General features: G+C 30.0%; 3 protein-coding genes and 1 pseudogene across 3 annotated transcripts; all 4 read left to right on the top strand.

Moving 5' to 3' along the window:
- Positions 1-2,371: 2,371 nt before the first annotated feature.
- On the top strand, positions 2,372-4,858 carry LOC149876489 (E3 SUMO-protein ligase ZBED1-like). The gene is made up of 4 exons (XM_090075400.1): positions 2,372-2,477; positions 2,747-2,819; positions 3,130-4,424; positions 4,506-4,858. Exons 1-4 carry the CDS (start codon positions 2,372-2,374, stop codon positions 4,856-4,858), a joined length of 1,827 nt encoding a protein of 608 aa, XP_089931526.1.
- A 2,534-nt stretch (positions 4,859-7,392) lies between these two features.
- Positions 7,393-8,141, top strand: LOC149876488 (uncharacterized). The gene is made up of 3 exons (XM_090075399.1): positions 7,393-7,404; positions 7,460-7,568; positions 7,652-8,141. Exons 1-3 carry the CDS (start codon positions 7,393-7,395, stop codon positions 7,849-7,851), a joined length of 321 nt encoding a protein of 106 aa, XP_089931525.1. The 3' UTR covers positions 7,852-8,141.
- Positions 8,142-14,820: 6,679 nt separating this feature from the next.
- On the top strand, positions 14,821-15,759 carry LOC149876487 (uncharacterized). Its single transcript, XM_090075398.1, has 2 exons — positions 14,821-14,929; positions 15,065-15,759. The coding sequence occupies exons 1-2, from the start codon at positions 14,821-14,823 to the stop codon at positions 15,757-15,759; spliced, it is 804 nt and encodes a 267-aa protein (XP_089931524.1).
- Positions 15,760-16,877: 1,118 nt separating this feature from the next.
- LOC149876486 (uncharacterized) lies at positions 16,878-17,808 on the top strand (annotated as a pseudogene).
- Positions 17,809-23,623: the final 5,815 nt, after the last annotated feature.

Below are 23,623 nucleotides of genomic sequence, written 5' to 3'. Positions count from 1 at the left end.
TCCATTTTCTGCGCGTTGAATTATACGGTATATGGTTGCTTTTGGTATTTTTTCTGCTTTAAAATGACAATAAGTGTAATATTTACCATTTTGCTTATTGTCCATGTAAAATCCATACACACGTTCACGGAGAAGCTCTTGCTTAGATTTGTTTATTTTCATTTTAAATCGTTAAATTTTAATTACTTTTTTTTTTTATTTAAAACTAGAATAAATTTGCAATAAAATACATGCAAAATATATATACAGCTAATGGTATTAGTACATGCAAATTTAAATTGAACGCAGTCTCATTTTTTTGTCATCACCCGTTAATTGCATTTTTTGAACAATTCAATCAATTTTTCACTGAATAATAATTGCAATTAATTATTTGGTAGCATATTTTTAAACAATTAAATTGCATTTAAATTTTCTCTGCCCTTGGATTAAGTGTTATGAGGAAGCATTAATTAAAGCAGGATATAGTTATAAATTAAAGTATAATATTACTCCTAATAATGCAAGAAAGAAATATAATCGAAAGCGTAATATTATATGGTTCAACCCACCATTTAGCAAAGATGTCACCACAAAAATTGGTAAATCATTTCTTAATTTAGTAGACAAACGTTTTTTAACAAAGCATATTTTGAACAAGAAAAGAAACACTCAATAGAAACACTTTAAAAGTTAGTTACAGCTGCATGCCAAATTTAAAATCTATAATAAACTGGCATAACCAAAAAATAGTTGACGATATTGAAAATCAAAATAAGAAATCCTGTAATTGTATCAGCAGGTTGAATTGTCCCCTAAATCAACTTTGCCTAACAGAAAACATACTTTACAAAACTGTTATTTCTTCCGACTTTCCAAACTATTTAGATAAACTATATATTGGTATAAGCGAACCAACTTTTAAATTACGTTATGCAAGCCACATTAAGTCGTTTAATACTGTAAGATACAAAAACGATACCAAACTATCCAAGGAAGTGTGGCGCATAAAAGAAAAAAACGGAAAACCATTCATTAAATGGAGTATTATCAGGAAATGCCAACCTTATCAACCAAACACAAGAAGATGCCCCCTATGTTTAAATGAAAACACAGAAATTGCCATCTATAGAGGCGCAAATTTATTAAATAAAAAACAAGAGCTGGTAAGTAAGTGTAGGCATATGAATAAATACATGCTTGCGTCATTTGACAGTAAAGACTAATTTGAATCCATTAATATGAACAATTCTTTATTAACGACATTCTTAACGGTTTTTTCTTTATCTATGTTTTTCTTTGTGTTGTTATATCTTCTACACACACACACACACACACACACACACACACACACACACACACACACACACACACACACACACACACACACACACACACACACACACACACACACACACACACACACACACACACACACACACACACACACACACACACACACACACACACACACACACACACACACACACACACACACACACACACACACACACACACACACACACATATATGAAGACCACACTGGAAAAACGATCAAGCTACATTTTTATTGTTTTGAGTAAATTAGATTTTAAACTTCAAAACACTATAGCTAACTTACTTGTTAAGCTAAATATCTGTGAAATTTGATCGGTTTTCTGGTTATGTAGTCAATTATTATATAGTTCAACTGCAGCCGAACATAACAGGGGCAAAAAACCAAAAAAAGCAAAAATGTAGGTTGAGCGTTTTTCCAGTGTGGTCTTCATATATATATTATATATATATATATATATTAGTGCTGAGCACAAAATCCTGATCAATCCATATCCGGATTACCGATCCGGATTGATCCGGATTGAAACAAAAGTAACAATCCGTTTAATCCGGATTAAAATACCAAATCCGGATTATGATATAAATCCAGTTTATTCAAAAAAAAAAAAATACTTGGAAAAATTAAATATAAAATTTAAAAAACTCAACACTAATATGAACATTTGGTGAAAATTTAAAGTATTTACATTGAGTTACAACCATATAAAAAAATCAAAATCAATTTTGTCGAAAACTGTTTTTGCCTAAAAATTCCCATTTTCCCTGATTTTTTTGAAAACTACTGCTATAAATAAATATTGTGTGCGTTCTACAACAAGTTATCAGATATCAATTATTATTGTACTTTTATTAATATTTAATAACAGTCATGAGGCAATGTTATTTATTTTCAGTACTCATTGTTCTGTAGTTTTTTGTAGTCTACTAGTTACTAATTTACAGCTCAGTAATTTGTTATTACATTAGTACTTATTACGTATCGTATCGTAATTTGTATTATATCATTTACCTTTTGTTATTAAACTGTTGATATTTTAAACTTTACCTATTAAAAATGTCTCAAATTTGGACAAGTTTTACCAAAGGTATTGAAGAACACAACAAGCACTTAGTATTTTGCAATGCCTGTGGAAAATCATTCAAAACTTCAGGCAGTACAGGTAAATTATAATAAAAATAAAAAGATTTTATTCTAGAAATCTAAAACAACAATTTAAACATCTATAATATAGGTATGTGACTTTTATTTATTTTATTTAGTAATTATTAATTACCATTTGCACGTATATTAAATAAAAGCAACTACTTACTGATTAAGTTAAATCATTGATTGTGTGTGTGTCATACTGTCATGTGTGTACTGTGAGCAGATGACTTTTAAATAGCTACTTCTAATTGTGATTAATTTGTATTTGTAATTGTATACCAGGCACATTATGGAATCACATGCGAACCAAACACAATATAAGTGATGGACTTTCTCGTAATAAACCAAAAAAAACGTAACTATTTTATTTGGATGTATTGACATTACTAATATGGCCCATAAATTATTTTAATGTATTAAACATGTTATATAAGTTACAATATTAGTTATACTTTGTAATATAATTTGTAATTTGTATGTATTCAAATTTAATAATGAACTTAAATAATTATTAAATATATTTTAAGCTACTATTATATTAAAGTATATTAGTATATATTACATTCATCCAAATAGATATTAAAACATTACATTGGAGTTTCTAAAGTACAAAATACAAAATATTTTATTATATATTTAAATTTAAAACTGAATTATGTTTTTAGATTATCAGAAAATGATGACGATGACAATGATGATGATCTGCAAAATAGCTCTAAATCATCAAATGAGACAGCTGATATTTATGATAATAATAGTATTAATACTGAAGTTAGCTGTTCACCATCAACATCTACAACAGGAGTATCAGAATCTGGAAACATAGGACTATTAACGCAGCCAAAGATAACAGAGATGTTCTTTTCACCATCTGTATCAGCCAAAAGACAAGAGCAAATAACAGACAGTCTTGTAAAATTTATAGCCAAAGATATGCTACCACTCTCAACAGTGGATGGTGTTGGATTTGTTGAGTTTATGAATAAAATATCACCAAATTATGAAATACCAAGTCGGTTTACAATCAAAAGAAGAATTCAAGGACTGTATAAGACAGAAAAACATAAAGTAGCCACTGAAATACAGAAAATAGACTCAATAGCACTAACTACTGACTGTTGGACAAGTAAAGCTATGGAATCTTACATATCAGTTACTGGACATGGCATAACTAAAAACTGGAAAATAGTCAATTATATTATTACAACTGAATTAATGGATAAGCGGCATACCAGCATAAATTTAAAAGACAAATTAGTTGATATTATGAAGGAATGGGAAATTGGTACAAAAACTATATGTATTGTGCATGACAATGCGGTAAATATTAAGAATGCCGTTAGTGCAATGGCTTCAAACATTAAAAGTAGGACATGTTTCGCTCATTCGTTACAGTTATGTGTCAACAAAGGCTTGGAAGAAAATGAAGTAAAACAAATACTAATTACTGCATCTACAATCTTTTCACATTTCAAACACTCAACAGTAGCAATCAAAGCACTCCAAGTAGTACAGAAAAAATTAAAAATGCCAGAAAAAAAATTAATTCAGTCTGTTAAAACTAGATGGAATTCGATTTATGCAATGGTTGAACGACTTATTGAGTCTCGACAATGTATAAGCATAGTTTTAAATGATCGTAATAACACTACTAGAACAACAGCAATATCACTGGAACTCAGCGAAAGTAAATGGGAGCTATTGGAGCAGTTCGTAAAAGTGCTCAAGCCTTTCGATTTTGTTACTAAAGTCTTGTCATCTGCAACAACTCCAACAATATCAACTGTACATCCTATTTTAAAAAGCATTGCCCAACACTATTTGACTCCCAACGAATCTGACCTACATAAAATTAAAATATTAAAAGAAACATTGTCACAAGAGTTCAAAGCAAGACTTTTTAGTCAAATGCACAGTGATTCTATATTTCTTTTAAATATGGCTTCACTTTTAGACCCACGTTATAAAAATGTTTTTGATGATGAAAGTGATATTTTAATTACCTTAAAAGATTTTATTATGCATCAATTAAATTATGAAGATTCTTCAGTTAATGATTCTATTAATCAGCCAAGCTCCATGGTATCTGCTTTAGATATTTTATTTCCCCAAAATGACAGTGGTGAAGATGTCAATCAACAAAATGAGCTTGAAAAATATTTAAGAGAAAATTGTATCAACAAAAATGCTTGTCCATTAACATGGTGGGCTGAAAATAGCAAAAGATACCCAATGATTTCAAAACTTGCCAAAAAATATTTATGTATACCATCAACATCAACTCCGTCTGAAAGAGCTTTTTCCACTGCAGGAAACATAACTTCAAAAAGAAATTGTCTGGCTGGTGAAACAGCCAAATGGTTAATATTTCTTTCGCATAATGCTAAATTATAATTTATATATTATTATTATTTTTTTTTACTGTTGTAATAAATATTAAATGTATTATGTATAATGTATAAGTATAACAATATTATGTGCTCATTAGCCTGAATTTCTACAGTTCTTTAAATATATTAAGATTTAATAAACAACCTTCTATCAAATGTTACAACAAACAAGTTTTCAACTTCATACTTTAATACATTTTTGATGTTTATAGTTTAAAATTTTAAACCTAAATTTGGTATCACAATTTAGTCTTGATATGTAGTACATACATACTACATAATATTTTTACTTTATATTTTTGGTTATTTTTTTATTTCACTATTATTTTTTTTTAATTTTGTTACAAGTTGTAGGATACAACTTGGGAGTTGGGTTTGGGACCTCCTAATAATTTTGATTAAAAACCCATGTTATATATTATCTATATTACAAGATGGGACATACATATACTTTTTAAAAATAACTTGAGAAAATGAAAAAAATATATTAATTGATTAGAAAAATCAATAAAATAAACTTTAACACCATTGACTTTTTATTTTAAAACCACATGAGGTTAGATTTGGCTATGAATTGCAAACAAATACGCACATAACATCTCCTTTTTTTATTAATAAAAATAGTAAATACCTACTTGCTACTTTCAAATTCCTAGTTCCTACCTCATAGGTGGGTATCTAATAATAAATTGTGAAAAACTCGAAAACCCTGGTGTATTTACTATTAGGGGTCTTATATTGAGTCGATTGTCAATAGATCTGAGATCGTAATTCAAATTATATAGGTTGATACTTGATAATAATGAAAAAAAAAAGCTGATTATCTCAAAAACAATGAAGCCGGATTGGATTCGAAATCCGAATCAACGGATTGAATCCGAAATCCGAATCGACGGATTGGATCCGTGAATCCGGATAAAACGGATTGATCCGAAATTCGGATTAAATAATTGTAATCCATAATCCGGATTGGTCAAAATAATGCTCAGCACTAATATATATATATATATATATATATATATATATATATATATATATATATATATATATATATATATATATATATATATATATATATACACACTAGTCCAATAATGGCTAGCCTATGCCAGCGCATTCATTAAAGGACCGGTAAAGTTCCGTTCGTTGATTGCCATTTCTGGCAAGCCGTAACAAGGCCATTGCTTAACCTTTAACATTGCCTGTTCAGCTTAGCCGCGATAGTACCAATAGCAGGCCATTAATAGTTTGCCGGAGCAGATGAATAGACATTGGGCCAATATCGGCCGACCATTGCAAAACCAAATTAACCTTAGTGTAATTTGAAAAAATTAATTTCTCGCATCCATTGTTTTTAACGTTTCATACAAACATATATTCTCAGATTCTTAAATTGTTAAAAAATATTTGCAGGCAAAATAATGTTCTAGTATGTTTTCTTTTACTTCATTACTTTAAAATCTTTTGAAGATTACATTTTTTTAAACAGAACTTTTGTTTATAAAAATTTTTTAGAAAAAATAATGCCAATTTATTATTTTGTTAAACGAAACAAATTTTTTATTGTATTGTTAGGTTAAAAATAAGCTTCTGAAATAAACGAAGAAAGATTCAAAAAAAATGTTGCAACTATTTTCGATAAAATCGCTGAAGCTAATAGTTTTGTTTTGGAAGATAATTAATTGCCTTTAAATATGAACTGCAATAACTCAAAGTTTGATGCTACTCCGGAGAATTATGAACCTATTGACACATCTATTTTTTCTTTAAATTCAGCTTTTCATGATTGTGCCATCAGCTCTGATGAAAATTGGAAAACCAATGATAAAAATTCAATTAGTTCAGAATCAATTTTATCCATAGAAAAGTCAAATCTTATAAATGTCCTAGTTAATGTTTTGACTAGTTGGGCAACTAGACACAAAATTACACATGCAGCTTTGGGTGATTTATTGATTATATTACGCAAATCATTTTCTGGCTTACCAAAAAGTCCCAAATCTATTCTAAAAACTGAACAATTAAAGGTTGAAGTTTTTGAAAATTCCTATTCTTACTTCGGCATAAAAAATGGGCTTTTGTCTGAAAGTACAGAGTGTTTTACAGATAAGACTGTAACAATTCAAGTCCATTTTGATGGCTTGCCTCCTTTTAAAATTTCAAGCATGCAGATATGGAAAATTCTTGGTTTAGTGGAAAAGTTTGATGAAACATTGTAATGTAATAAAAAACCATTTGTTATTGCACTATACTGTAACAATTGCAAACCTAAAAACATTACAGCTTTCTTATCTGACTTTGTCTTAGAATTTAATGAACTGTACAAAAATGGTATCACAATAAACAGTGAAATTTATTCATTTAGAATAAATTATTTGTGACACCCCAGCAAGAGCATTTGTAAAATGGACTAAATGTTCTAATAAGCTTGGTGAATTAGAATTATTACGAATACGTGGAAAAAGTCACGTAGATAAACGTGATGAAAGTCACGCATTCACAATAGCCATTAAAATAATAATTATGATTATTATTTTAATGGCTATTGTAGTATGAACCTCATCAGAATTAGAACGTTGTATTTATATACGATTTTATGTAATAGCAGAGAGAGAGAGAGAGGGAGAGAGAGAGGGAGAGAGAGAGAGAGGGAGAGAGAGAGAGACAGAGACAGAGAGAGACATTTTTAGCATCTTCTTCATCTTGTGAAAATGGTGAGTATAAGCTTTATATTATGAATAAATAAAATTGCAAATATTTTTAATTTTTTATTATATCCTTCTATTTGTAATTTTAGAGCCGCTTACGTTTGAGCAATATCGCCGATATCGCTCCCAACACCCAGGGCCTCTCTCGGAGAGGTCCTTCAATAAGTGGCGTATCAATGGCGGTATAGATGAGCCTTCCTTTAAATGGAGAGCTCATCCATATCGGGGTGTTGGGAGACACCGAAGAAAAAACAGCAACGAAAAGGTTGTAAATGTCTTCTATCAATGAAGATATTTATAACTTTTTTGTTGCTGTTTATTTCACTTTTTTAAAAAACCGCTTTTTTTTTTTTAATTTATTTTTTTTGTAATTAATTTTAATAATAAAAGATGTAAATTTAATTTGTATTTCTCTTTTTTTAATTAATACTTTATTTGATTTTCACCAATTAAACATAAATATAATTAAATTGATTTATTACCCAATCATCGAAAAAAAGTTTTTTGTTATCATTTCCTTAATAATATAACAAAATATTGTTAAAAATAGATAATTGCTAGATTAATTTATTGAATCATCTTATGAAATTTTCTATAAGCGAAGACTATGTAAAGCTATATAGCTGCTATTAAATAATATTTCAACTTGATTATAACTAAAGTTTACAAAAATCCAACATGAAATAGTGTCATAAAACAACTCCGACAAGCTGCATCATGACAGTAGTTCAAGTATGAAAAGTTATCGAAAAGCAGGTAAATTGTTTGTCAGTTTGCTTTCTTTCTTTCTTTCTTCTGTCTACTTATCTGTTACAATTTTTTTTTTAGGTTTATCATATGACGCATTAATGCAATATAAAAGATGATAGATTACATTTTTTAAAATTTGTTAAAAACATGTTTAATTGTAAATTAACTTTTTGATTGAAACGAATTTGTACTAAATTCCTTAGTTATTTATAATAAATTTATTAAATTAAATGCTTTTATTGTTTTTGAGACAATATTCTTATTTAAAGAAACATGTAACAAGTGGATACCAAATAATTAACAACTCATGTATAATTTTCGTTCGCTTTACATTAATTCGATTAAATAGAATTTATGTTAAAAAAATATAGTACAATTTCCTCTTTACTTTTTCGTCAATTTACAGCATGTTGACGCGTTTTTATTTTGTGTCAGTAACTAAAAACGCAATATGTTGAACTAATTAATGTAGAGACAAATGGCTGTGTATTACTCAGATATGACTTATGTAAAGTGTAAATTACTAAAATAATGTTAAATAATTGTAACTTATTTAACCTCCTCTTTCCTTTTTATTATATTCTAACATATAGTCTTTTTTTTTTAATTTGAAGGGGTTTTTCTAAAAAGTTATTAGTTAAGGTTTCGCAACTTTAAATTGTGGAAGACAGCCACTATAAATAACAGATCGACCATAACCCGTATTACGGGTTGCTTATTGCTAGTGTGGCATTAATCCATTTAGATTCATGAAGGATTGTGAGTAAATCAGTCATTCTGGTTTTTCCTATCTCAGAATTAGAACAAATAGTAATGGGGTTTAAAGCGGATATAGCTCTTGTAAGTTTATATTTTAAAGGACTTCTCTCCCTCAGTTTATCAACCACTTCGATATAAAACTGGATACAATCACTTCGATATTGTAACTTTTGATTTTCACTTTTATTTTACAAAGAAGCGAAGAAGTTGCAATACCAAATTTTACTTCTTTTTCGTGACACTTGTGCATGGTTAGGTCTATTTTCATTAGCTTAATAATAGATTTTGCCCCATCCAATACATCTTTTTTTAATAAAGTTCTGCATGAGAGATCTCAATAGTTTTTCTAGTTCTTAGTAAAGGAAAGGTGCTAACGGAGAATCTGACTGAAAAAGTCTTAAGAAAGGCTCTGCAATTGAAGCCAAATACTGAAAAAATGAAATTTTAGCAGGCATCAAAAGATCATTGACAGCGTCAGTAACAATATTTACAGTATAATTGTTTGGTAGTTTAGACTGTTTAACATACAACTTCACATTATCGTAAATATCTAAAACTCTCTGACATACAGATACATTTTCAACCCATCTTGTTGAACAAAATTTCTTAGGAAACTTATCACTTCCACAAATTGATTGATAATCTGCCCTACGTGCAGGACTATCATGAAAAAGTTTATAAAAACTCCTGAGTACTCCATTAACATTCCAATTGACTTTTTTATGACCTGCTTGAAATGCACCATGTACAACATGTAAGCCACATGACCCCATTTCAAGAACAGATGTTTCAAATTTTTTACCGAATTCATCACTGAGTATATCAAAAAACTTCCAATTTACATTTGGTCCATCCATAGATATTTATAAAATTTTAGCTTGGAGATTTTCATTTAGGACATTTGTAAAACCTTTGTACAAATTATAAGCAGTTGCATGGCCAAGAAACACAGACGAAAAGTATCTTGTAGTCACTTGGTTACGCATCACATCCCAATATCGAATGCAAATATCCATTTGGCCTTTTTGAACAACTTCATTTAAAGATTCATCAAAACATACAACAATGTGGTTAGAGTTAAAGACAGCTTTTAAAACTAGATCATGAAAATACGGGGCAAGTCCGTGTGTAATGTTATAGGCCACTTTAGTTTTCCCAATAGTCATTTTTTTGGCAATATAACTGTCAGGAAACATACGCTGAAATAGAAGTCCAATTTTGAAACATGATATGTATGAAAAATGTTGCTGAGTTACGTATAGCGCCCAAAGTATTTCAGAACGTGTTACATCATTTTGAGCCGTAAATAGAGAGAAAGGTGGTACTACTGTGCTGGAAGAAGTTGTTGAAACGATTGATACTAGTTGAGAAGATTTTAGAAATGAATCAGTAACTAATGAATTTGATGAAGCAGATGCTTTTGATGCTGTATTTTTCTGTGACATATTACTGTTAAAATAATCTAGTACTTTTGGTTGACTTTTTAAAGATATGTTTTTTAAATGCTTGCCACTTTTTTCATGGCTTCTAACTGCCATTATACCCATATTACTTAGAGAAAATGTCTTTCCACATACACTACACAAAGCCTTTGTTTTATCATCGGTTCTCTTTAGCCAATCCCATGATGGATGCAATTCATGATTGATCCAGTCATTGTCAAAATAAGTTAGTTTAGACATTATTGTTACTATTTTTTAACTATATACCTAGAAAAAATCTACACTACATAAACATACAGTTATAAAATATATTATATAGATATAATATATTTAACTCATATAGCAGCACACAGTTAAATAAATTGAATATAAAAATAATTTATTTTAAAAATAAGTTTCAAACTTTAGATAATAATATAATAGCAATCATAGTTACTATTTTTTATCAGAATTTAAGAGGGTTGTAACTACAATAACAAAAAAAATATTAAAGTAAATTAAATTTTTCTTTCCTTCTATTATTCACCTCCCCAAGGCCAAGGGGGCCATTTCAGTCAAGGAGGCTGCTCATTTTTTTTTAAACTTAATTTTCCCTGACTTTTGGCAAAAAAAGTAAAAACCCCTGACTTTTCCCTGATTTCACTGACTAAAATGTTTTTCCCTGACTTTTCCCTGATTGCCCTGACTTCCAGTTGGCTGGCCACCCTGCATTAGATAAATAGGTACAAATTCTTTAATACTACATGACAAAAAATTTTCGGGAAATTGTTATTCAGAGTACCTGATTGGTAAATCACCATTATTAGAACTTGGAATCCTAATGGTGACTGGATTTATTCTTGATTATATGTATTTAGTTTGTCTGGGTGTTACAAAAAGGCTTCTGAAGAATTATATTAACACTTTAGGTTCTTCTGTACGCAGCAAAACTTCTTCATAATTACTTGAAATACGAAAATGTATACCATCAGACTTTCAAGGTTGGCCATGTAGTTTGGAAGAATTTTCAGATTTTAAAGCAACAAAAATAAGTTTTTTTTTATTATCAAATGCAGGAATTGTTGTCATGAAAAAGCAAAAAGCCACACAAGGAGTATAAACTTTAACTGACTTCATCAGTTGCTATCACATTATTTTATGAGGCAATATTTACAGATTACTCAATGGTTTGTTATTCTAAGGATTCGTTAAGATGGTTTTCAAATGTATCAATTGTTTTTTATGGGCCATTGTTTGGATCATATAATGTGCACAGCATAATTCATTTAACTGATGATGTTATAATCCAAAAAGGATCATCAAATAAAATATCCGTATTTTCTTTTGAAAATTACCTTGGAAAAACTTAAAAAAAAACTTGAACTGCAACTTAAAGGCTGTCAAAAAGCAAATTCAACAATAGTTTTTGTTTCTAAAGCTTACGGAGGTTCAATTTCAGATAAAGAAATTACAAATCGTAGCAACTATTTAGGTTACATTCCAAAATATTCTCGTATAATGTACGATAAAGGTTTCAATATTAACACTGAATGTTCTGAACGTTTGATTTACTACGCTGTTCAACCTGGTCGGAAAGGTGCAGCTCAAATGACCACTAATGAAGTAAAGAAAACAAAGGAAATCGCTACTTTGAGGATCTTGGTTGAACAAATTATTAAGACTGAAGGCATTTCGAATTTTGGCAACAGAGTTTCTAATTACATTGTTGAAACTATTTGATGATGTTATTATCGTTTGCTCAACTTTGAGTAATTTAAGAAAACTAATATAATTAGATTGACTTTTATTTGATAGCATCATAAAAAAAATTGTTTTTACTTTGATAGGTTATATACATGTATTGATAGGTTATATACATCATTGGCCATAAATTAGAGCTCACTATTTTTTTTTTTTTTTAAATCCTGTTTGATTGAAATTATTTTAAAAACTATTACACTTTTTCAATATTTTATTAGTATTAAATAATTAGTATCATGTTTACTGTTTAATTAACATGTGGTTTCCTTAAAATTTATTTTGTACTCCTAATTATAAATAATTTGATAACAACTACTATAAAAACTTTATTTTTTAACTTGGTCAAAAGTTAAGGCTCACAGCTTTATTTTTAAAATTTAGGTAATATATTCATGATTTTCTTCAATAATTTTAATTTTATTATCATCTGCATTTATTATTTCTGATATTTTTTTGCTTTTTGTTTTAAATAGTACTAATAAAAACACGAATAAATGAAATAATAAAAAAGTTACAAAATGAGCGAAGAAATATAGCATGAAACTCCAAAATCACGGTCGAGAATCTCTGAAAAAACACGTTATGAATCAATTTTTCTTCGAAACCAAGGACTATCTCATCGTCAAATAGCAAATAAGTTAAATATTGCATATTCAATTGTTGCACGTATTTTAAAACGTTTTACTGAAACAAGTGACATTAAGGATCGGCAACGATCTGATCGGCGACCTGTAACAACACAAAGAGATGAACGTTTATTATTTCGTTTAATGAAACATGACAGAAAACTATCGTCAAGCGCTCTCTGCCATAAACTAAAAAATACATCTGGAATAAAAGTGAATTCAAGAACTGTAAGAAGAATTCTTCATAGAAATAATTATATGTAGCGATCTGCATGCTAGAAGCCAAGTCTTTCAAAGAAACAGCAAAAAACATGGATTGCATGGTGCAATCAGCATAAAAATTGGCCTGATTGCAAGTGGCAAAATGTTATATTCTCTGACGAAATGAATGTTGAGGTAGATATGCGAAAATGCCGTGTTATGCTAAGGCGATCACCTAAAGAGAGATTTGATTCGAATTGTACATTAAAACGAACAAAGCAAGGTAGTGGGAGTATAGGCATTTGGGTCTGCATGAATTATGCAGGACTTGGATGCAATCAATTATTTGAAGGTAGACTTAATGCTGATAGATATTTTGAAATTTTAGATAATTGCCTTCTTCCCTCAATTGATATATTTAAAGAAGAAAACAGTAATATCATATATCAACAAGATGGTGCGCCATGCCATACAACAAAAATATGCAAACATTGGTTTGTCGACAACCAAATATCGATAATGTCTTGGCCTGCTAACAGCCCTGACTTAAATTGTATAGAAAATTTATGGTCATGGTTAGATCATCATCTTGGAAAAATCGAAATTTCAAATGTTGAGCAATTAAAAATTGAAATAAGAAAACTGCTTGACAATGTGCCTAAAGAAATAACTCAAAATCTTGTAAATTCGATGCCAAAGAGAGTAAACCAATGCTTACATGAGAAAGGAGGTTCTACAAAATATTAGAATGCTTTTTTTTATTGTTTTCCATTTGTAAATTGTTATTCTTATATATTATTTGAAATATAACCTTAACTTTTGTCCAAACTTTTTTTCAAAATAATATAACATGTTTCATTATTTTTCAGTTTTTGGTATCACGACCATTATGTTTAAATTTATTTTTTTGATTTCCATAATGTATATAGATTTTACTTATAATGTTAAAAAACAAAATATAAAAAATGAGTTTTGTTCTCAATTCATTTTATTTTGAATTAATATTTTATAAAAAAAAAAAGTGAGCTCTAATTTATGGCCAATGATGTATATATATATATATATATATATATATATGAGTGCTTTCAAACCCTTTTCGTACTGTAAAACATTTTTGAACCATTTATTCGAATATAATTAATCATTTTTGAAATAGTTTCTTTCTGTACGGTTGTTTAAAAAAGAAATGTCAAAAGTCATCTAAATAATAGGCGCTTGTCTGGTTTCGCACCCCCCCCTTTTTTTTTTGCAGATTCTGAAAGATCTTTGTCTGAAACGGAAAAAAATGGTATTCATTTTTATTTTTGACAAAGAAAAAGTACTCTAATTCACATTTGAATATTCCATTTTTCCGTTAAAAACGACGCTACTTTTAACTCCATTTTGAAAATTTTTAATGATAGTTTTAAAACCATTAATTCAAACCGCCGAAAATATTTACCTGGTTTTTACAAGTGTTTTACCGCCGAAAATATTTACCTGGTTTTTACAAGCGTTAAGAAACACAAAGAGCAAAAAAATGGATGGAGTGTTATCAACAAAACAAAATCAGTTTTTAAGTAGTTTTTACACTCCATCTTTGATGTTTATCCATGTTTTGCTTCGCGACTGCCTAATATTAGTAAATAACAGGTAACAGGTATAAAATTATTTGGAATTTTTTTCGAACGGTTTTGATGTCTTATAATAAGTCGCTTAATAAATTCGTGTCACCAGTTTTTTACAAAGAAAAATTTCAAAATGGCTAGAAAACCGACAGTAGATAAATTCGATAAAATCTCGTTAACTCAAATTGGTGCGAGGTTTATGAATAATCGCGAAGAATGCATAAAGTGGTTGAGAGAATTCGGTTTGCTTGCTACTATAATGATTTGTCCCGTTTGCAACTTGCAGTGTAGCGAACAGCTGTAAACACGCAGTGCAGATGGAATAACCTGGAGATGCACTGTTAAAAAGTGTAAAAAGACTGTAAACATTCGCAAAGGCAGCGTTTTTGAGAAATCAAAACTGGAGTTGTGGAAAATCATTGGAATAACATACATATGGGCTCGTAGCGTAGGCAAAAGTTGGGGACTGTCGCAAGAAGATACTCAAAAAGAATTGGATATTGGATGCAGGGAAACTATAAGCGATTGGAACCAGTTTTGCAGAAATGTTGCAGTAGATTACTTTTTGAATAATCCTGTACAATTAGGCGGCCCTGGCTGTGTTGTAGAGATTGACGAATCTCTTTTTGCTCGCCGCAAATACAACCGTGGCAGAATTGTGGAAGGCCAATGGATATTTGGTGGTTACGAGCCAACAACAAAACAAGGTTTTTTAATCCCTGTAGCTCAACGTGATGCAGCAACTCTTTTGCCGATTATACATCGATGGATAAGGCCAGGGACGGAAATTTGGAGTGATATGTGGGGTGCTTATAACACTCTTGGAGCACAAGGCTTTCAGCATGGTACGGTGAACCACTTGCTTCACTTTGTAGATCCGGCAACAAACGTGACAACTAATCGAGTTGAAGCAATGTGGAGTCGCAGCAAAGCAAAGTTTAAAGCAATGTTTGGAACACATAGAGACATGATTCCTGACTATCTCAGCGAATTCATGTGGATGCAGAGATTTAAAGAGCATGCGTTTTTTCACTTTTGGGATCAAATTGCTTCTAACTACCCAGTAAATTAGGTGTTCGTAAAACTATTTGATGAACACAGAACACAATTTCATTATATATTGTAATGAATAAATTATTAGCTTTTCAGTAAATGTTTTAATTTAAGTCATTTTTTTGTTCTTCGTGTTTCTTAACGCTTGTAAAAACCAGGTAAATATTTTCGGCGGTTTGAATTAATGGTTTTAAAACTATCATTAAAAATTTTCAAAATGGAGTTAAAAGTAGCGTCGTTTTTAACGGAAAAATGGAATATTCAAATGTGAATTAGAGTACTTTTTCTTTGTCAAAAATAAAAATGAATACCATTTTTTTCCGTTTCAGACAAAGATCTTTAAGAATCTGCAAAAAAAAAAGGGGGGTGCGAAACCAGACAAGCGCCAAATAATATCCATAACATACAACGTTTTTATTTCTGGACTGGCTGAAGGTTTTTTACAAATCTAAGAGTTAATTTTTTGAGGTACTTCTTTTTCACATGCAATTATTAAACTGGATTAGACAGGCTCTCTACCTTTTTTGTTTGAGTCGTGAATTATTTATTATAGGATTTTTTGAAATTTCTTCTGTTTGTGTAGAGGTGACCATTATATTTTGCTTACCAAATAAAAGATATTTAGCAAGATGCTTGTACCAAATTCTTTTAAACTTTTTAAGATATTTTGATAAAACTCATTGCTAAATAATATATTTTCTATATAGTGTCCATGATCTGTATATACAAAATACCAACAATTTTCTAGTGGACACAGGTCAGAAATTTAGGGTTTAAGTTTACTATCCGAGTACCCCAAAAATGTTAAGAAATATAGTAAGTGGGGCATCTGGACACTTTATTTTCATATTTAGAAAAATCTGGGAGGTATCACATTTTTAGAAAATTGACATAGAAAATCTGCTAAAAAGTCATTATTTTCGTACTTAAAAAAACTAAATATACTGACAGAAAGTTGAAGTTTATTTTTAAAAATGTTCATATACCAACTTTTCAAGGTCTTTAATTTAATATTTATACATAAACATTATTAGAATACACAAAGTTGGTCAAAAAAACATTTTTTATTAAATATATTTCTTTTTGACTACGCATTTTTATTTTTATTTTATTATAGATACCTAATATATAGAATCTATGGCTCCTTTGCTCTCTAAGGAGAAAAGAGAATAACATTTTAAAAGAAATCATGTACTTTTTCAAAAGATCATTTGCTGTTGCTGCCTTGAAAAGAACAACAAATGCGTTCCAGATAATAAAAATTTGGAAGGTCTGGTTCAAGTTTTCTGTAAGCCTGAGTTTTCACTTAAAGTATTTGCCTACCCTACAGGATTATGCCCAGGTTGCAAAAAAAATTGTATCTCTGTAAGGCTGGTAAAACTATTGCAGACACAGTTTCTTTAAAATGGAAAAATTCTGATTTGTCTAGCTTGAAAACCTCTAGAGATTGCTCAGTATAATGCAGTATATGCAGTCAAGGAAGAAATAGATTATTAAATGAAAGTATGAAAAAGGGAACTAGAGCAACACTGAAACTTTGCCAAATATGTTTATGTGAAATTGCTAAAGGTAAACCCCACAAATGTTCCCCTTTAAAGAGTAGCACAAATCTTTATGAGAGTATTTCTAAAATTTCTAAAAAAGTAAAAGAACAAGTAGCTTCTTCCCTTCTTAAAGAAATTTATTCTGATCAAGGGCAAAGTCTAGGAGCTCAAGCCATTCTCAGAACAGGTAAAATATTGTTAAATAAAAATAGCTGTTATGTACGTTCTTAAAATAACAGTTTATATTATATAAAGGAGGTAAAAGTATTCATATTACACTCGGTACTCGGGAAAGTGACCAGAGAAAGATTCCTTATAATGAAGTAGAAGTTTTGGTAAATACCTTAGGACTTAGTCAATTGAAGTCAAATGAAATGTTAAAAACTTTGAGGTGAAGCGGTGTAAAGTTTGAGTCAAACATGGAGAAAGCCCTGGATGAAAAAAGTAAACTACTTTCCAACTTTTATGTCACTGAATTATTAGACTTTCAAGAAAAAGAAAATGATAATTACTATGCTACAGTGAAGAGACACTTGGTATATATTGAAGATATCACAGCATTTCTGGATTTTGTAATGAAATATCGAGGGCAGGTTTCACAAAACACATTTGTAAAGGGTGGAATAGATTCAGGTATTTATATTTAATTTATATTACTTATGATATTTTAATTATCGTCTTTTTTGAAACTTGTTTTAAAAAATATTATTCGTACATATTTATATACAAATATGTATGTGTGTGTGTGTGTATATATATATATATATATATATATTAAGGTGGGTCGAAATGTAAAAAATATTAAGTTGGAGATCCTGTACATGTCTAAAAAGTTGCTTTTTGATGTACTCGTTTGAAAAAACCTCACTTTTTATTTTATGGACAGTGTCTACAGGTCCCAACTCTGACTAGAAAGACTACATAAATACCCAATGTTAGTGTAATGTATTGCAATGTATTACAAATTAAAAATAATGTAAACTGTAACGAATCAATGTTAAACAGCAACAATACAAAGTTGTTTAACCTTACTGTTAATAAAATCTTTCTTGCTGTCTATTTTTGGTATCTCTAATCTGGATTTCTTACTCTGTAACACCATGCCATGACGGGACTTTCTCCCATAAACTTTACAGCTCGCAGCGCTAACGTCTTTAATTGTTCTCTCTACTGCCTGTGAATGACATGGAACATCGGGCAGTAGTATTGGATGTGTGTAAGTTGATCATTTGAAAGGTGTGATAGCATAGGAGATGTAACATTTCTCTGGTCCCAGTCAATCATGTTAATGAACGATGTCGCAGCCAAATTTAACGTTATATCCTTCTTATCAAAGACGCGAACCGGTATGTTACTATTAGTCTGCTTCTCTCTTGCTCTTATTATTTGTTTTACTGAAAAACGACGGACTTCCATATCACTATCACTAACTGCAGCTAACAGAATGTTTTCAGCATGTGCAAAGTAGCAGTTATTTTCGAGAACAGGACGAACCACAGCCTGATCTAATGCATCAAGTTCCTGAAACAACTGAACTAAGTAAAAGAAGTTGTTAGCACCATTTTGGCAAGAAGAATTTGATTTGATTTTGAACCAAGAGGGTCCGTAAAAGTTCAAAATGAAATGCGTTACTCTTCTGAGAGGTTCAGATGCCACCTCTCTAGACATGTAGAAACGCAAAATCCTGTTGGCTTTCGTCAACCACCGAGCATGACTTATATTTCCAGGTAAATTCTTCTCGAGGAAATCAATATCTGTAGAAGCCTGACGTCCACGCTGTACTGCTAGACATGCTTTCAAAAAGTACAGTTGGTCTGTGCTAAGATCCTTCTTGACAGCTTCATCACAATCAGTCACCTTACCAGTAATGGGCAAATAATTAACGACAGGCAATTCATACGGATCATATTCTAGAGCGGAGCTAATTGTACCTGTCGATGTGGAAGGTCCTGTAGTTCGAGCAAAATCCACGCCTGCCAAAAACCTTCTAAATGGCAGCTCGTTACAGTGTAGAAGGGATACCAACCACTGTAATGGTCTACCTAAGTTCTCCTCCAATTTTCTTATGATTCCGTTGCTTTTACCTGTATTATTATTTGTGCCATCACACACAACACCTTGAATGCTTTCTACGGAGTTTGTCTCTATAATAACTGACATTAACTCCTTTGTTATATCAGCAGCTTTACTACTTTCAGGAACTACATGATCGATGTATATGTTTCCTGGATACGAGACAATACTATAGTGTTCTTCTTTTTTACTTCTTCTACAACCAAAACTCTCAACTAATGTAACGTCTTGTTTTCCATCAAAGCCTATACAGCACAATTCCTTATTGCTCTGCATGTTATTCAAACAGAGTATCTCTCCATAAATTCCTTTGTCGACGTAGCTTTGAAGGATCAAGAATTGTTGGTGAAGACAACATACTGAGGTCTTTTAAAACAGCATTAACAATAAGACATGTATCTCTGTTGCTAATTTTGCATCGATCAACTGCTTTACATAATTCCTTGTACTTGTTTCTGTTCTGCACTGATACTGTCTCTTCCTCTGATGTATAATTACTTTCAGATGTGTTACGCTCATCCTCATCAATATCTTCCTCAGTTTCATATTCAACCTCTTTTGACTGTGCTTCATCACACACTAATTTCATAAACTTGCGTTTTTGTCTCTTTTCCAGTGTTGCTGTCGTTTCTTTGTCTACTCCACCAATTATCATATTTCTAACAGTTTTCTGCTCAACCCAGAAATCCCACTCTATCAATGGAATTTTATTTGGCAGTGAGCACGTGCATAAGTTCCTATCTCTAATGCCCGAATCAAAGCATTTGCAGGTACAAATGTCAAATAACTGCTGAAAAGAATTCAACTTCTCAGTGAACGTGTCTGATGTTCTTTTTGCATCTGAATATTTTTCAAGTGTATGTACTTTATCCATAAGTCTTCTAACCCTAATGATTGTGCTATTCACTTCTATTGTGGGAATACTTGCTTTTGAATAAATACATTTCACTCTGTCTGCTAAAATTGAATATCTTTCTTGCAAGCTAATTTCTAAAACTGTTTTCTGATTATAATAGAACGCCTTAATAACGTCTTCATATGATGGGATTTGATTTTCAGGAAGATCAACTAACTGTCCAAACAATGGATCTTTAGTTGCACTTCGTGTACACATAAATATGGATATTTAATATATTTGTCTAAAATAATAAAAAAAACTACAACAAGTTATGGTTACAATAAATAAAAGCTGTTAAAACAATTTTTCATAAGAATTTAGTCAATAAATATTCCAATATTTATACAGACTATAATATGTTTAGCCCTCTCATAAATAGGCCTACATGTTAAACGAAGTGATCTTTCTACAGTCTAAACTATAGCCTACTGTAGTATACATCTATATTAGCCTACTTGAATTTTACTATAGATCTATTATTGCAAAGAAGAAAATAAAGTTACAAAATAATATATTAGATACTTTGCTTGTTTCTAAAAAATCCAGCACATGGTTTGTTGCTAATGTTGGTGACGTCACATGTAAATAACGTTATAAAATTTATTCCATTTCTTTTTTAGCACTTGTAGTTAGGTGCTAAACCATTTGCCAACGCATTTTAGTCCATGATTTATAGTTGGTACGTATTTAGACTGTACTAAGGAAATGGTTAAAATACATCAAATAAGGTAAGGCTTTAATCAAAAGTTGGGACCCCTAAACATTTCATAAAAAATCTTTAAATATTATTTTCATACTGTACTGATGCCAAGACAACTTTTTATTCATGTACAGGAAAGATAAAAAAATTCGACCCACCCTAATATATATATATATATATATATATATATATATATAAATAGACTATTGCAGAGGTAATTGCTGTTTTCTTTACCCTTTGTATTTAAAACCACGTTATTGATAAACATATTTATAGTAAGCTTTTTTAGTTTTTAGGTAAACAGCTCACGGTTACTTGGAAAGTACATGCTGTAACAGCACATGTGGAAACCTTTGTTGATTTGAGTGGCCTTTCCCTTGGGCAGTTTAATGAGCAGACATCTGAATCTTGCCATTCCAAGATGAAAAGTGTAATAAACAAGTTTGGAGTCTCGCAGTACAGCAACAAACATAAGGAAAGAAGCAAAAGAATTGCTGAAGTGTTCAGTTCAAATAATTTATAAGTTATAGAACATTAATTGTACATGAAAACATAAACATTATTGAAATCTTTAGTTAAAAAAATGTGTATATTTATTCAAAAAGACAATATAAATATATTAGTACAAACAGTTTTTGAAATATTTTATTTATTATTTATTATATTATTATTATTTATATATATTAGGTTATTAGACATACAATACTAATATTTTACTATATTACAATACTAATAAATTATTTATATACTATCAATATGTTCTACTTTACTAAGCATACTATGTTCCTAATATTTAATTTATTCTAATACTATGTTCCTAATATTAATAATAATTATTTATATACTATCAATATGTTCTACTTTACTAAGCATACTATGTTCCTAATATAATTCAAGCATATCTAAACCTTTTTCACCAACTTAGATATATCTAAGAGCTGTCTAATGAAGTTGATGTGTAAATACAAAATTTAAGAGCATAAAAACTTGGAATATAAAGTTATTTTATGTTAATTTTACTGTTCCGTCAATATATTTAGTTTTTTTAAGTACGAAAATAATGACTTTTTACCAGATTTTCTATGTCAATTTTCTAAAAATGTGATACCTCCCAGATTTTTCTAAATATGAAAATGAAGTGTCCAGATGCCCCACTTATTATATTTGTTAACATTTTTGGGGTACTCGGATAATAAACTTAAACCTTAAATTTCTGACCTGTGTGGAGTGATACCAAGTTGACCTTGTATTTAAAAATAATGGGGATGATTTAACTTTAATTTTACTTCCCCATTATTTACACTCTCAGGCTGTTTGAGGTTGGATTTCTTTGATGCACTGTCACGAATTGAATAAGGGCATTTTATTTCGACTAAAGCTTTTCCACAAGACAAGCATTCTATAAGTAAATCAGGAGAAGCTAATATATATGGATGCTCTTTATCTATTATTGTTCCAGTCTCAAATGATTTAAGGTGGTACACTACCAAATATTTTATCAAAATCTTCAAAAAAAAAAAAAAAATGAAATTTTTGATAATTAGCTCATTTCATACACAATTTATTGTAGATAAATTATATATAAAGTTAGTTATAAAGTAACTTTTTAAAAAAAAGTCCCGTAGAAACGGCCTTAGTAAAGCAAAACATCCATAAACACAACTGGATAATTTCTAGTTTGTTCTGTAGTTAACAAGTCATAAGCTTAAATAAGTTTTTATAGTGGTTTTGCATTATTTCTTTCTCAAAATAAATTAAAAACAAAACCGCTAAATGCTACTTAATTGTTGAATAGTTAATAGTTTGACTGATTTATAAAATATTTGTTCTGAATAAGAGACTTGGGTTATCTTAACTTATTAGCCATAAAATGTTAAGATCCTATGCTAGAAGGAAAAAAAACCATTACCAAGGCATTAATCGTTACAACAAAGAATAAAAAATTGAATGCCAGAGCACAGTTATACCACAAGAGCCTAACTCTTTTACAACAACAGCCAGTGCAAAAAAATATCTCTTCAATTTTCATACAAAATTGTCCTAATAAAAGAATGGGACTTAGTTTGACCTTGGAACTTTGCAGTAGTTTCTGTCATTGATGTCATTCATTTCAAACTTCCAGACCTTTTTCAAATCTTTTCAATAATTCTGTAGGAAGAGATAGCTATGAAGTAAATATTCTTTCTGTATTAGCATTTAGAGAAAAAGGTGAAGGCTATGAACCAACGAAACTATACCACCAGCTAATGAACATTCCTTCAATTAGCTACAATGCATATGATAAAATTAACAAAAAATTATACAATGCTTATGAAACCGTTGCTCAACAGGTTACTAACATAGCAACATTAGAAACTACAAGAATTTGATCCGCCAAAAAAATTGGGTTTAATGATAAGGAAGCTCAATTAGAACCATGCCGAGCTTATTCTGCTGGATTTTATTAGTTTTTCATACTTTATAGTTTTCTTTTTTTGTTTTTTATTAAATCTTATGTTTTTCTGTTTTTGATTTTTGCGAAACATGGTATTATTGAAAACATGATAATTTGCGAAGTAGAAAAGCAAATCACTTCAAATTTCTGTATAAACATAAATGTTTATTATATTTTGTAGGGAATGTCATTTCAAAATTCAAAAAATATTCTCCAATCTCTTTATTCATTAGT

This window comes from Hydra viridissima, unplaced genomic scaffold (assembly GCF_058129835.1).
Source record: "Hydra viridissima isolate aposymbiotic clone 2 unplaced genomic scaffold, HvirCarnegie_v1 scaffold_20, whole genome shotgun sequence".
Classification (NCBI taxonomy): Eukaryota; Metazoa; Cnidaria; class Hydrozoa; order Anthoathecata; family Hydridae; genus Hydra; species Hydra viridissima.
This window is presented reverse-complemented; position numbering and strand designations above follow the sequence as displayed.

Bases quoted from the DNA above. Each gene is read 5' to 3' on its own strand.
- LOC149876487 (XM_090075398.1), top strand. From the start codon at position 14,821: ATGGCTAGAAAACCGACAGTAGATAAATTCGATAAAATCTCGTTAACT. The intron at 14,930-15,064 runs GTTTGCTTGCTA...ACATTCGCAAAG, and splicing joins AAAGTGGTTGAGAGAATTCG to GCAGCGTTTTTGAGAAATCA.
- LOC149876488 (XM_090075399.1), top strand. The intron at 7,569-7,651 runs GTGAGTATAAGC...TTGTAATTTTAG, and splicing joins TTCTTCATCTTGTGAAAATG to AGCCGCTTACGTTTGAGCAA.
- LOC149876489 (XM_090075400.1), top strand. From the start codon at position 2,372: ATGTCTCAAATTTGGACAAGTTTTACCAAAGGTATTGAAGAACACAAC. The intron at 2,478-2,746 runs GTAAATTATAAT...ATTGTATACCAG, and splicing joins CAAAACTTCAGGCAGTACAG to GCACATTATGGAATCACATG. The intron at 2,820-3,129 runs GTAACTATTTTA...TTATGTTTTTAG, and splicing joins CGTAATAAACCAAAAAAAAC to ATTATCAGAAAATGATGACG.